The sequence below is a fragment of the Leptonotus elevatus genome, chromosome 17 (genome assembly GCF_054856555.1).
Source record: "Leptonotus elevatus isolate MCC_2025b chromosome 17, RoL_Lele_1.0, whole genome shotgun sequence".
Classification (NCBI taxonomy): domain Eukaryota; kingdom Metazoa; phylum Chordata; class Actinopteri; order Syngnathiformes; family Syngnathidae; genus Leptonotus; species Leptonotus elevatus.
The window spans coordinates 824980-839361 of record NC_141255.1 but is presented as its reverse complement, the minus strand read 5'-3'; the positions used below and the strand labels follow the sequence as shown (position 1 = coordinate 839361).

Here is a 14382-nt window from a genome sequence, read left to right as displayed (position 1 = left end):
GCGTGTGCGTGCGTGTGTGTGTGTGTGTGTCACCCGAGCGTGCTGGGACCTCTCTCGGCCACCAGCAGCTAATGAGCTCCATTTAAATCCGGCCTTTGTGATCCTTCCTCTCGCCCAGTTTCTCCGCCCCTGGGGCCGCCGCCTTCACTGGCCTGGAAACGGCGGCGTGGCAGCGGCCATTTTGGCTCATTAGGAACAAGCTGCCGGAGCGGCGGGCTTGCGTGCGTCTCTGGGAATCAGGATCAGACTCACGCATGGCTGGTGACTGCTGTGTGTGTGCGTAAATAACGACAGCGAGCATTCACGACGTTGTGTGTGCGCGCGCGCGCGCGTGTGTGAGTATGAGGCCGTCGTTCGGATGAGTCATCCTCCCGTAGCTTCATCTTCTCCTCAGTCGCACTTCCAACATCCCATCTGCATTTCTTTTTTTCTTAAATCTGCATTTTCTGGGTTTATTTCCACAATTATAAATCGACTGAGACCCTCACACCGACAAATTCACTTGAATCGTGATTCAGTCTCCAAGGATGAAGTATTTAAAGGAAAATGTACGAATGCGTTGAAAGGTTTTTTATAGCCTAGCATGATACGGAAAAAATTGGACAAAGTGCCAGTGAATTTATGTCATTGTTTGACTAATTAGCGTTACCTGTGTGAATTGAAGTTACATACACTCGACAGTTTATTACGCACACATCCACAACAAAAAGTCTGCCATTAAAATGATTGATATAGCGCTTTTCCACCAGATTGTGATCTTGAATTGAATTAGAATTTTTAGACATATATGATGATACTCACAGGCATATATTCTTTATCATCTGTGAAGAACATCTTATCATAACATTGTGGCTTACTGACGAATGACGGTCTCCATGTATGCCATGAACTAAAGCAAATAAAAAAAGTGCCTTTACGTTCTGTTTAGTTGTGTCACTATCGTATGTTAAAGTACAATATTTGACAGTGCTTGTTTTTCTAACACGCTAAACATATTGTTAAATGAGTCAATCAAAGTTGAGCCTTATTCTCCTTGCAATGGCCCAATTTTTAAATCGTCTCTTAAATGTGATTTTATCAGATTGCATTCATGGCTTCCTGCTTATATTGCTTAAAGCGGCGTTTTTCATACACGCTAAATGGCTGCTACAGACCAAAAGTGCTCTGTAGCCATTCCCGTGCGTCCCCTGATCGGGGAGGGGGGGACGTGTTGAGTCGTAAACCAAACGCTCCCTCGGAAACCGAGCCTCTGCCGCTAAGCTATGGGAGCACATTCGTTAGCGCTTTATAGCCTTGCAGACTCATCGCTTAATCACAACCTTACGTGTGCACGTGCACCTTTTTCGCGACCCTCCACGTGCACGTTTGTGAGACGTGAATGTTGGATGGCTCCCCTGAGCCACATATGTGCTCCTCCGGCGATGACCAGCTCCATATTACAGTATACGTATTGACTGGTGAAATGGCGTCGCCTTGACTTCTGGTCTGCAGACGACCGTTTTAATGGATGGTCTTTCCAAGCTGTAGTTTTTTGTTGTTGTTGTTGTTTTTTTTCACTCTTCTCAGCGGCCCCCGTGCTGGGGATTTGTTTGCGTGTGCTGCTCTCCTCATTTGCCGGCGAGCCCGAGTTTACATCTGTTTCCTCTTTGGAACGCGGGGAAACTCGGAGATGGTTGTGCTTGACTTGAATGCAACCCCAGTCATTCCCTCCTGGCTTGGGCCCAGTGCAAGCCAGTCGATGGAGACGCAAGTCAGAGCCAAGATCCTCAATCTGGAATCCTCTTTGTTACGTTTTAACTGTGTTGCTTCCAAGAAAAGACGCATTGACGCATGGTTTTACCGCTTATATGTACATTTATATTCAACCCTTTTAGCCCGCGATGAAATAAACTTGGAAACTCTTATTCTAATCCTCGTAGACGAGAAATGGAATGCAAGAAGTTAACCTCTGTCTGCCAAAGGGGTAACATTTGATTGTGGGCATCTGCATTTGTTTATATAGTATACAAAAGAAAAGAAAAAAACACTGCTATGTCTACAATTTAACCTGTTTTTCACTAAAGTGTGGTTTGGTGGTGAGTAGATCAAGGAATACTTCCGATTAGGGTTTAAACAATTGATCCTAGTAGAACAATTCAGTGACACAAAAAGTCTTAAGCCTCTCTGCCTTGAAGCTTCGGGCCAACACAAGGTATTGTTAGCGATATTGTTAGCTAATTTGGTATAACACACCACTTCGAGTTAGATACAGCAGCTGGGGCACTTAATTTTGTACCAAAATAAACATGAATTTCATTAACAACGACTGTCTAACAGTTAGCCAGTCAACAGCCAGCCAATAATCCAAGCTCACAAAAGCCTATTCGACACAATAAAATCGCTGAGTGAGACCCCAAAAATTTAAATTATATAAAAAAATATAATAAAAAAATGTAATACAAAAAATACATTTGAATGAAAATAAAACAACAAAAATAAATGAATAAATATAAAAAAGTAAAAATAAATACAAAAACAAGATTAAAAAAATAAATATACAAATAAATATATAAATAGATATAGGAACGTTATGAGGTCAACTTGATGTTCAGCCGAGCGCCGAGTCGCCAAAGCAACCCCGCCGCCTACCAGGATGTTGCGAAAGTGTTTAAGCCGGCAACCCTGGGGCCGAGGGTACCCTGCAGAAATGAGACGCTGGAAAACTGTCACGCTTAGTTTCCGTCGGGCGTGTTTCTGCCAAATCAATCAAGGGAAGACAAAGATGGCGCTGGTGTAAGCAGCAGCGCACGTGAATCTGCTTTAGCGCTGCTCGCATGCTAACGACCTTGACAAGGTTGCGGATTCCGTTCTACGCAGCGAGGATGTTAGTTTAGCAGAGGAGGCACTGGGTGGACAGCGGCGTATGAATGGCGTCCATCATATGCACGCAGCTTTGCCCTTTGCACACGTGTCAAAGGGTGGATGTGGATCCATGAAGATGGAATGGAGGGGAAAGCGTGTTGGTGTTGCTGCGTGGGATGCACTTTGACCTCGTTGCAACCAAGGCGTGCTCGAGGTGTAATTAATTAGTCGAGCAGCGTTTTCCATCCCTTACGTGATAAATTACACTATATGTTAGCACATGCTATGCTAACTTTTTGAGTGGAAAGTGCAGGTGGTGGTATGCATGGTGAGCAGATAGCTAAGCAGTGTTTTATAGGTAAACCAAGACCTGTCAATTTGGATGCCTGAGTGAATAAACATTTTTTTTTTAGGGATGTTCGATACCACTTTTTTTGGGGCCGATACGATACCCAAATCTTCAGTACTCACCGATACCAAGTGCAGATACCATTAGTACTTATGATACATAAAAACAAAAATAAACTAAATATATACTAAAAACATATATAACACACACTGAACCACAGATATAGGTGACAATACTCACAACAAGAGTACTTACTTATTCTCAATAACGTAAAATGGAGTGATGATGAATGAACAAGTGTTACCTCATAAGGAGACACACAGGAAACCAACAAGACGGAACAAAACTTTTGTCCCCCCCCAGTCTTTCTGACAGTTCCTGAGAGCAAAATGGCCACAAGAGCGAGGGCCGATACCAGACCGAATAGTGTCGTTGCGAGTACCGATAGCGATACTTGGTATCGGTACTCGCTCATCCCTAATTTTGTTTCATTTAACATTAACAAAGGTACAACAAAGCCTTACTTTCAATCAACTTGTATCTGAACAAAATTATCGGAACATCCAAGCAGGCCTCTCTAGGCCTCGGCATGCACACTTGGGACATAAACTGCTCTCGTTTCAACTTTTGCCGCAAAGTTGTAAGCACGCAAGTGTCCAAAATGTCTCGATCATCGCTTGGCGGGGTCTCGTTGATTACAGCGTTTGCAGTTGAGCGAAGTCCTGATGCACACGCAGTGAGAGACAGGTAGATGGAGAGACGACTGCTATCTGGGTTACTCTGGCCTCCCGTCTCCACTGCAGATGAATATTAATAAGGAGTTATTAATATCTGCTGCCTGTGTGTGCGCGCGTGTGTGCGGAAGGTCGGCTCGGAGGCGCAGTGTGAACAAGCCTTCCTCCTCCATCTCCTCCTCTTCCTTCAGGTTGGACTTGCTCGTGACTTCTTTGTGGTTCTCTTCACCACTTTTGTTTGTGCTCTCACTCGCCTTCGCCCCCCATCTGCCTTTTGTTTGGCTGTCACAAATCAAAAAGTTCTGAGCACATGCTCGGCCATTCATGTATTCTGGACAGTATGTTGTACGGTGTACCAACACAAAAAATGTCCATTTAGTCAGTTAGTTAGTCGCTGGTACTGACGCAAAAACAACTCAGCAAATTGTTTTGGAGCAAAACGACTTGCCTGCTTTGTTGTGTTGACTAACATTGTCTCTGTAAATGTCAATAATAGAAATATTGACGTTTTCACATATTGTATTGCAAACAACTTCAATGATGCATCTCTTTACAAGAAGGTGTACCTAATGTTGCGGCCAGCGGTGGTGTGTGTTTAAAGTAGTGTTGTTCCAATACCGGTATCGGCAGAGCCCCAGATACTGCATAAAAACAGTGGTATCGGCATCGGCATCGGCAAGTACTAACAAGTAATTTGCCGATAGCATAATTTCCAACACTAATATAGGACTTTGAATGCAGCATCTTGTTTTTTACTTGTGCACAACATTCACTGATGTGTGACGTGTTCACTGCATGCCGAGCTCGGATGTCCTATTGGCCCTTGAATGCTCTGAACCAATGGCAGGGCAGCTTTTTCATGTTGAAAAAAAACAACAACCCCCAGGTATCGGAACGGTCGATACTGCAAAACGGTATCAGGGGCCAAAAACCGGTATCGTTTAAAGCGCCGTCAGAATAAAGCTGTTGCTTTTCGTAGTCTGAGATGTAATGCTCTGCTCAGTCCTCCATTCCTGCATGTGGTCACGTGACTGCCTGATGTTCGTTTGATTGGTGAAATGCAGTCAAACGTCAAGTGGTTAGCTTGGGTGCTAAATAAAAGTAGCAAGCAGAATAGCGGAGTAAAAGTTCTATTTCTTCTAAACTAGTCTGTAAGAACAATTGATCCCCAAAAGTGGCTTGAGTAACCAGAGGTGGCAAATCCAGGTCCAGAAAGTCAAAACCCTCAAGTGCTAGTTAGCTAGCTCCCATGGTGCTCGTTTACGTGCTAGGGAGCTAGCTAGCTAGCACATGAGGGTTTTGACTTTCTGGACCTGGATTTGCCACCTCTGTGAGTAACTGTGACGGAGCAAATGTAGCCTTTCTGGATAGCGGCACTGTATGGTGGCAGGCGACTAAACTCACTTCATTACAAGCAGCAGCTTGACAGAATTAGCAAATATTACCGCAAAATGCAGGCCACAGTGAGTTTTCCAAAACTGTCCTTCATACGTGACACACATAAACACGCCTTGTGCACTTGACTGTGCGCCACTCATGCATGTACGACATGTTTCATGAATAAATCCACGCGGCGTTCGCAGGCGAGGTGCGCCGAGTGGCACGACATGTCAGTTTGTCTGTTAACCTCACTCACAGCAAACACTTAATGCGCGTCCCTTTGTTGACGGGGCAAAATGGGACACTTGGACCTCGATTGTTACAGGCGAGCGTGATGCTTTCATAGACGGGAAGGCCATTATTGTGCGTGTGCGGGAAATTGACAATGGAGCGATAGTTTGTCCATTAGGAACACGTTGGCCTCGTGTCAGCATCCGTTGATGTTTGTTTAAATCGCGCGTGTTCGTGGTGCGTGTGTGTTGTGTGTCATTCAATGAGTGTGTTTTGTGTGAGTGTTCCAAGGGGCGCAGGTGACTTCTGTGGGACAGAAAATGGACTCGCTGAGCATATATATGCTTATTTATGTGCACACGAGAGCATTCTGTGGGCTTTACGTGCACTAGAATGAATCTAAAGGTTGCAAAAGTCGTTTTCTTGTCTCATAACCCACCTCTGAAAAAGATTTATGAAGATCGCCCAGGTAGTTTATTTGCAGCCCTCCAAAATAGCAAGGCAACTCCAAGGTGAAACAATACATTGTAGTCCGCTAGCTCAATGCTAACACAAAATTGGAAATGGCATAGATAGACTAACTACTACGATTTAAGCAACGGTTATACTGAACACCAAACTTATAATAGTTTTGCATTTTTCATTATAGTTAGTTTTTATTTTGTTTTGGCTTATTTTTTCCCCCAGCTCATTTTAATTCATTTTTAGAGCAGGTTGCTGAGTTTTTATTAGTTTTTATGTTTGTAAATGCTTAATTTTAGTTTAGATTTATTCGTTTTAGTATAATTTTTTCTATTTTTAAAATATGAGTATTTGCCAAGTGCAGGGGAAAAAGGTCTTATTGCAAAATAAAATAAAATCAACTACAATTTCTTCTTCTGGGTGAACAGCAATACTGTAATAATTTCAAATGAAACGCAAAAGCTTATGTACTGTACATTTATCAATTTTTTTTTAAACGTATCAGTTATTTTTCCTCTTTTTAAAAGCATTTTGTTTGTATTTTTATGAATGAAAATGTTTTTCAATTTTACTGTCATTTCATTGAGTATAATGACCTTGATGTACACAAACTGTAGACAGACAATATGACTATACTCACAGACATATATTCTTTATCCCCCTGCCAAGAACGAGTAATATTACACCAGCTGGGCTTACAGAGTCACTTCCAGTAGTTGTGAAACTCTTCTTTGTTTGTGTCTTCATGACAGCTATACTGGTGGAAAAACTCCCCAAAATTTCCTGTATAACTCAATATACTTAAGTTATGTAATGGACTAAAATAGGAACCGATAGCCAAGTAAAATCGGTACAAATCTTACAATCGCAATTCCAGTGAAGTTGGGACGTCGTGTTAAACATCAATCAAAACAGAATACAATGATTTGCAAACGGTGTTCGACCGATATTTAATTGTCCCGACTTCATTGGACAATATGAACCACGAAAGTCTGCGGACATGCTGGATGCCATCTAAACATTGGCCTTGTGTTAGCCGCAGACGGAGATTAATCAACGCACAACAGATCTCGAAGAGTCGCTTTTCATTGTGCCGCTACGAGATGGCACATAAATTGGATAAAAATAGTATCGGCTTTAAAAGCAGCGTTGACAGTGATAATGACGGCATGTCATGCGGAGCACAGAGGAAATGACAATCACACTTTGCTCGCCAAAAGGCAGAAAGAACTCCGTTATGCCCCCTCAAGCTTATCATTATTATTATTATTCTATTTATTTGTGCTTGAAACTGACTGCTTCCTCGCCAGTGTTGCCGGTCAATAGCGAGACAGAAATAGAGAAATGGCGAGGAGAGGAAAACTGGAAGCCGTGATTGATGTATGGATTGGACGGAAAAGGCACAGTTTGCGTCATGTTAATTAGTTTGTGATCCGGTGTCGGCATCGGTTAATGAACTGATCATGACATCATCGCAGTCCGACCCAATGGAACCCTGCTGCGATGAGTAGATGGAGGCAGACGGACGTAGACGGATGTCAACGATACAAGGAGGGAGGTGTTGGCGGGGATCATCTAATTGGACTGTAAAAAAAAAAGAAAAATAATTCAATTGGTGTCAATCAATGACTTGCGGATTTTCAGATTTAGTGGCGGCCCACCGAATATGGAACATCTTTTTGGATCAACATCATATATCCGACCGGCTCCTGCATATGTTGTTTTGAAATCAAAACTCACTCCAAAATGTCTCATCTCGTCAGTTTGAAAAAGTTTCCCACCAGAAATGAACACATTCTTCCTTGGCACCTCTCGACAAAGTTTGGTGGAAATCGGCTTTGTACATTTTTGCATAATCCCACTAACAAACAGCAAACGTACTGTTTTGAGTGTGTGCGTGTGTGTGATTTGAGCGGTGAAGTGATAGCATCTGTCTGCAGTCTTTATCATTAAATAGATAACACGGACTTTTTTTCTTTTCTTCACTTCCACTCTGGACGACTACTTCTTATCCGCTTCCACACTAATGGCTCACAATGTGGCATTTTCATATCAAGTTTGAACATTTACGCCTGCTTTCAGCCCATACAAAGGTTAAACATACAGCAAAAGAGTTTTTTTTTTTTTTTTTGGGATGTGTGAATGATGTGTATAATCCGCTGCAGGGTTAGCGTTTTTGTGCAATCCTTGTTGGGGTGTCACATTGTGGGTGGAGAGCGGGGGGCTGAGCGGTTATTATACGTGTCTTTAATCTGGCTAAGCAGGCAGCTCCAAGGATCCGCTCTCGTTTTTATTCGCCGCCTCTCTTTGCGCGAGTGTAATCTGCTCCAGATTATTGTAATGCCGTCGCTTACTCTGCGGCGAGCATTCTGCAATTTGACACTCTTGCTGGAGAGTCCCGATTGACCGCATTCACTCTTACCTGTGTTGATAAAATCAAAATTCCTGATTGGAATCTGCTGCATGAATTCTCGTTTAGTGGAAAAAGTGCTTCTCCCTTGACAATCGCGCCATGTTTTTGTGGTTCTGTACAGTACATTGTAAAAATGCATGGGAAGATGACCTTCGTTTCTGCTTTCCAGGCTCCGACTACTCTCCCCCTACCACCCTCCCTCGGCCCGCCGCTCCGGGCCTGACCAATGAGCACCCTGGCGATGGTGACCGCGACGGCGGCGGGGGCGGGGTCAACCACGGCGTGGTGGGCCTGGCCCCGGAGCACATCGCCACGCCGGGCGCCGCCCTGAGCTGGCAGGCCGCCATCGACGCCGCCCGCCAGGCCAAGATGATGGGCAACGCGGCCTCGGGCGGCACGGCGGGGCTGGCGGCGGGAGGGGGCGGGCCCATCTCCACGGCCAGCTCCACGCAGCGCAAGCGGCAGCACTACAGCTCCAAGCCCAAGAAGCAGACCACCACCACGGCCACGCGACCCCCGCGAGCGCTGCTCTGCCTCACGCTCAAGAACCCCATTCGCCGGGCCTGCATCAGCATCGTGGAGTGGAAGTATCCTTTCCTGACTGAACTTGAGCTGTTGCCATGGTGACCATGGCTTACATGCTATTTAAGGAGGGCGGCATCCCTCCGACTCTTGCCTGTTCGAACTAAACAAGCAACTTTTTGGTTCATGTCAAAATCCGGTGGCAGAAATAGACGATAAATGACTTAATCACGAGTTTCATGTCACATACACCTCTGACCTCTGCAAAAACAACATGAAGCTAACTAAATAAACTACTTTCTGATTCCAGTTCCCTCTCGTGGTTTCAACTAGTCGATGAGGCAAGAACTACTTTGCATCGCCATTTAAAGCTTGAAGTCGGCTAATCGCAACATTTTAGCCTCTTGTCTTCCGCTCGGCAAATTCATAGAGCATTTCAATTTCGATCGACTAGAAAAAAAAATCTCTAGTCATTCAACCACCTAATTACCTTTGAATTATTATTATTTTTTCAACTGACTAGGTAATGCACTTGGAAGTTACTATTAGCATTCTGGTGCCAGCGTAGTACGATTCAAACTCCCTCTAGGGGTTGAACTGATCAATCGACTCGGCGATGAGTTGACAAATACTCCGCATTGACATTTAAAGCTTGAAGTCGAATAATCGCTGATCGCATATTTACTGATTTGTGTCAGTCATTTTTTTTATAATCCTGCAAAACAAACAACATATTTGGAATCATGGCCACAATGTAATATATTGTTCCTCTGCATCTAAATGGGTTCATTAGTTTTCACGCAATCCCGACAAGTACACAAACATAGGAACACCTTGGCGGAGGTAACAAATGATTTGTTTGTGTTTTAAACAAAACGCGACGAGAGGAGGCAAAGACTTGAAATATGTGTAAGAATGAGTCCCAAGTGCCTCCTCCTCCTCCACGCCATCAGCTGGCTGCCTTAATCAATCTGCGTGCCCTCTGGCTTTCAATACATGTGAGCCTCCTCTTCCTTTCTGCTTCCTCTCCCTTTCATCCTTTTTGTTTACTCACATGCGGATTAAAAAGCCGCTTCTTTCCTCCGTCACACTTCTCTCCCTTCTCTCTCTCTCTTGCCGCATTCATCCTCTCTCCCGAGGGTCCCTCCTCCTCCTCCTCCTCCTACGCTCCATCCATCCTGCAACCCCCCGCCCCCTCCTCCAATTTAGTATCCTTCTGCATGTACAATAGCCTTTCTTCATGCGCTTCACCTCCTACATTTGTTTCCAAGCTCCATTGTTTACTAGTTTTTCCTTCCGGATTAGCGTAGCATCCGAGAGGTCTATACATCGGGAAGAGATGGTAAAGGGAAACTCAAGGGATGACAAAGGAAGGTGGGGGGCGACGGAATTAAGTCCCGCATGCATCCATCGCTCCAAGGTTATCATCTGTTTAAATTAGCGCGCTATTTTGCTGTCCCGTTTGGGGAAAGAGAGGCCTCTCAGGATTGACGTGGCTAATTTACACTTTTTTATTTTTATTTTTTTACATCGAAGCAGTTATAGTAAATTGCAGCAAACTGCAGGCGCTGATGAGCTCGCAGATGATTACCCACAATTCCCAGCATTAATCATGCAAACAACTCTGAAGGAGAAGGAGGAGAACAAATAGCATGCGAGAAGCAATAAATCTCCAAATTACACTCAATTTGGAGGTCAGTTTGAATTGGATGCCCTTCATAACTTTGTGTGTGCGTGCCTCAAGAGACGGCGGATCCCCAACCCTCCCTCGCTACCTCCTCCTGTTGCCAAGACAACCGATACTCCTCTCAACAGGTCGACGGGGCCTGTCTGAGCTTGGACACACACGCACGGATGTACACATGCAATCACACGGTTCAAAAATCACATTTTACTTACATGAGCGGGAGGGACAAAAGATTAGACACAGTTTTCAACCATAGTCAAGAATCATGAAAACCACAGCAATATTTCCCATAGGGAATAATGTAAATCCAATGAATCCGTTCTGGACACCCAAAAATGACTACTTCAGTTTGTAAATGAACTTTTTACGACAACAACTCTCCGAGTCTGTTTGGCAACACATCGGTGTCACACATTCTGTCAAAACTTTGACCTTCAAAATAAAATCACGCAGTACTAATTAGTAGTTTTGCCACACTTTCTAAGTCTTCATGCTGACTTATTTAGCAGCCACTCAAAACAATTGTGTGGTCATTTATTGAGTTTGACTAATAGATTTAAAATCCTTGTACAAAAAATGAGCTGCTGTATGAAAAATGTTGTTGAATTGTATGCCGACGACCAGGGCAGCCCAAAAACCAAAGTGTACCTAATGAAGTGTCCCTGCAGTGCTGCGCTGAAATCAGAGTTTCTTAGCACTATTGTGAGCATTGTGGGTGTTCACAAAGCTGAATATGTCTCACAATTGCAGGGTGCAATCTGCTTAAATGTACAATACAGTCGAACAAATCCGTCCAGATGAGCAGAAAGTCCTGACTGAAAGGATTATTTTTCCGGCTTGCTATTTAAGCCACAAATCAGCTGATAAAATGTTCATAAAAACCTCCCCATATCCTCCAAAGTGTAGTATTATTATTTTTTTACCCTCCCCCTTAATCATTGCAGCAGCCAGCAGATTTATTATCGTGTTGATAGAAGCTGACCTCAAGTTTTTCTTTTTCTCAATTATGGGTCAGGCAAAACAGGCCCGTTTGCATCTGGGATGTGTTCTAATGAATGATTAGGTTTGATACATTTTGCTGGCGATGATCTTGCGGCTTAAGGTTAAGCCTTAATCCAAACATAAACACAACGCGGGAGCCAGACGTATCCGTCTCTGTCAGCGGGACACTCTGAAAACTCTCGAAAATGGACCATAACTGTTGCTTTCTTCGGCTATTTGCTATTTATCCTGTCAACAGTCCATCCACTTTTGAGGCTTAAAAACATTATGGCTGTTTTAAAGGCTACAGTAGCAGCAGCATGATCCATCACTGCAAAACCAACAAACCGTTTTTTTTTTTTAAATATTTATATAAAAACGTATATTTGATGCTTCCATAGGTTGTCATTGTGCTTGTACTATCAGAACATTGGAGCATGAAACAAACTGAACCAAACCCTTTCACTCACATTCACATTGTCCATTAATTTTGGAGTCCAATAACAACAAGCCGTCTCTCACATAATGAACATCAGTTTAAAGAGTAAAAAGTATTCTTCTATTCATCTCAGTGACAGACAGCAACAAATAATTCCTTTAACAAAAGACAATAAAGAACTATTTTTAGGGCAAAATAGCAGACCAGTAAGCTCGTTGCTGGCTTTAAGTAAAGTTCAGAAAAAAGTTGTTTATGATCAGATACAGAAATATTTTTCTGAGAATGCAACATGTACAACTACTACGGCATTTATTCAGATGACAGATTAGAGATTAGAGGAGATAGATAATGAAACGCCTTCATGTTTGTTTAATTATGTCATTACTGTATGTTTTTCTAAAGTACAATATTATAGTGCTGTGTTTTTAAACACCTAATACAGTATAATTGTTTGTTTTTGGGGAGGTTGGAATGAGTCAATGGCATTTGCGTTCCTTTCAATGGAGAAAGATGATTGATGTATTATTATTATTATTATTATTATTATTTTTTTTTTACAGTTTGTTCGGAATAGGTGTCCAACAGTAACGTGTTGGCACAGAAAATGCCACGCTATATCCTGAAAGGTGTACATGCTAGCTAGCTAGCTAGCTAGCTGAGGGAGAATGGAGAGATGCAAGGAAAGCGGAGAGGTGGAGGGAGTAATTGTGCTGATGAAAAGCAGACCTCCTCTGTCTCTCCTTCTCGTTCTCTCGCTGGCTCTCGCTTACTCGCCCGGCCAAAAATAATGAGGTCACTCGCCTCTCAAGGACCTTCCACCCCCAACCCCCCAAAAAGTGTCTTTCCCTCTTTCCTCCAGCCACATCCTGTCGTCCACGCGACAGCGCCCATATTTGGGCATGCGCGCTCACTCTCCGACAACATACACACAAGTGGGCCCATATATCTTATGGTTAGCAGCTTTAATGTTCTTCCATGTGTGCACAAAATGATGTTTTCACAGTTAAGATTGAAGCATTGATCAGGATGACAAATTCCACCTGTTATAAAACGGGGATGCTCGCGTTCAAGAGCGAGCCGGCCCGGCAATCGATGGCAATCTAAGTAAGACGAATGGAGCCACCGACGCTGATTGTTGTGTATTCCTTAATCCGCCGCCTCCTCTCAGACCGTTCGAGATCATCATCCTGATGACCATTTTCGCAAACTGTGTGGCCTTAGCTGTCTACATTCCTTTCCCCGAGGACGACTCCAACGCCACCAACTCCAATCTGGTGAGTAGCGCTCAAGTTTGAATCTAAATATGGGAGTATGTTGACGGTTTTAATTGCTAACTTGACACATTTGCTGTGAATTGGCATTGTTATTATTTTGGGGAGCTAATGAAGTATTTTTGCAAAGGTGGCAAATCCAGGTCCAGAAAGTAAAAACCACAGTTTGGCTTTAGCCTGGCTAGTGCTCGTGCTAACTAGCTAGCACCAGGAGCTGTGGTAGGGTTTTTACTTTCTGTATTTTTGGCGGGAAAGTTGTCACATGGTCGCCATGCATGTTGGTACGTGCGAACAACGGCTGTCCTCTGAATGACGCTCATTGTTTGGGCCGTAACAATGGCGGCGGCGGAAACGGAGCGTTTCGTTTGTAATAAAAAGTCTGGCGATCAAAGTTAAAGAATCATTCTCCAGATGAATTCCCAGCCGGCTGTTTGGTCACTTAGCTTGTTTGGATTGGGAATTGCTTGAGCGCTCAGCGGAATGTCGTGTACTCTGATGACGTCCTGAAAAATATCTTGTATAACAGTTGATTTTCCATTTGGCAAAACCTGAGTGCTCACCGCCGCTTGACTGGAGCGCAGTGTGTGCGTCTGTGCGTCATTGCTTGTGCGCGTGTGTGTGTGTGCGTGTTGCGTGTGAGGCTGCTAATCCTTGTGAGGCCGCGTAACATCTGTCACACTGTCCTTCTTTCATTCTTTCTAAGAACGCCGTTGCCACATTGGACGTGATACATTTTGTGCCTTCGGAAATCAGGACAAAACAAACCGTTTGGTTTAATCAAATCAATTTTTGGACAGTTATAACATATACATCCTAACTGTTCGTATGTACAATCTGTCAGCCATGTTGTGGAAGATGTCGCAGAACTCTTAGAGGTAAAGTGGCACCGCATGTTGTCTGGCATAATAATGCTGGCATAATAAATACATGCCTCAATAAATACATGCATGCAGGCAAAATAGTAGGGATGAGTACAACCTCAAAAAAAATTGAGTCGCCAAGCTGTGTTGACAAATGTCTCACCATTTACTTCTGAAGTGGCGCCATTTTGCCTCCTATGTCATGCAGCAGC

General features: G+C 43.6%; 1 protein-coding gene across 2 annotated transcripts in view; it reads left to right on the top strand.

Annotated features, from left to right (window-relative positions):
* The window catches only part of cacna1c (calcium channel, voltage-dependent, L type, alpha 1C subunit), a 132379-nt gene that overhangs the window by 22766 nt on the left and 95231 nt on the right, over window positions 1-14382 (top strand). For both annotated transcript variants that reach the window (XM_086058567.1, XM_086058566.1), the window contains exons 2-3: window positions 8580-8997; window positions 13208-13313. In XM_086058567.1, coding sequence (XP_085914693.1) covers window positions 8580-8997; window positions 13208-13313 — 524 coding nt within the window. The remainder of the gene's footprint in view (window positions 1-8579; window positions 8998-13207; window positions 13314-14382) is intronic.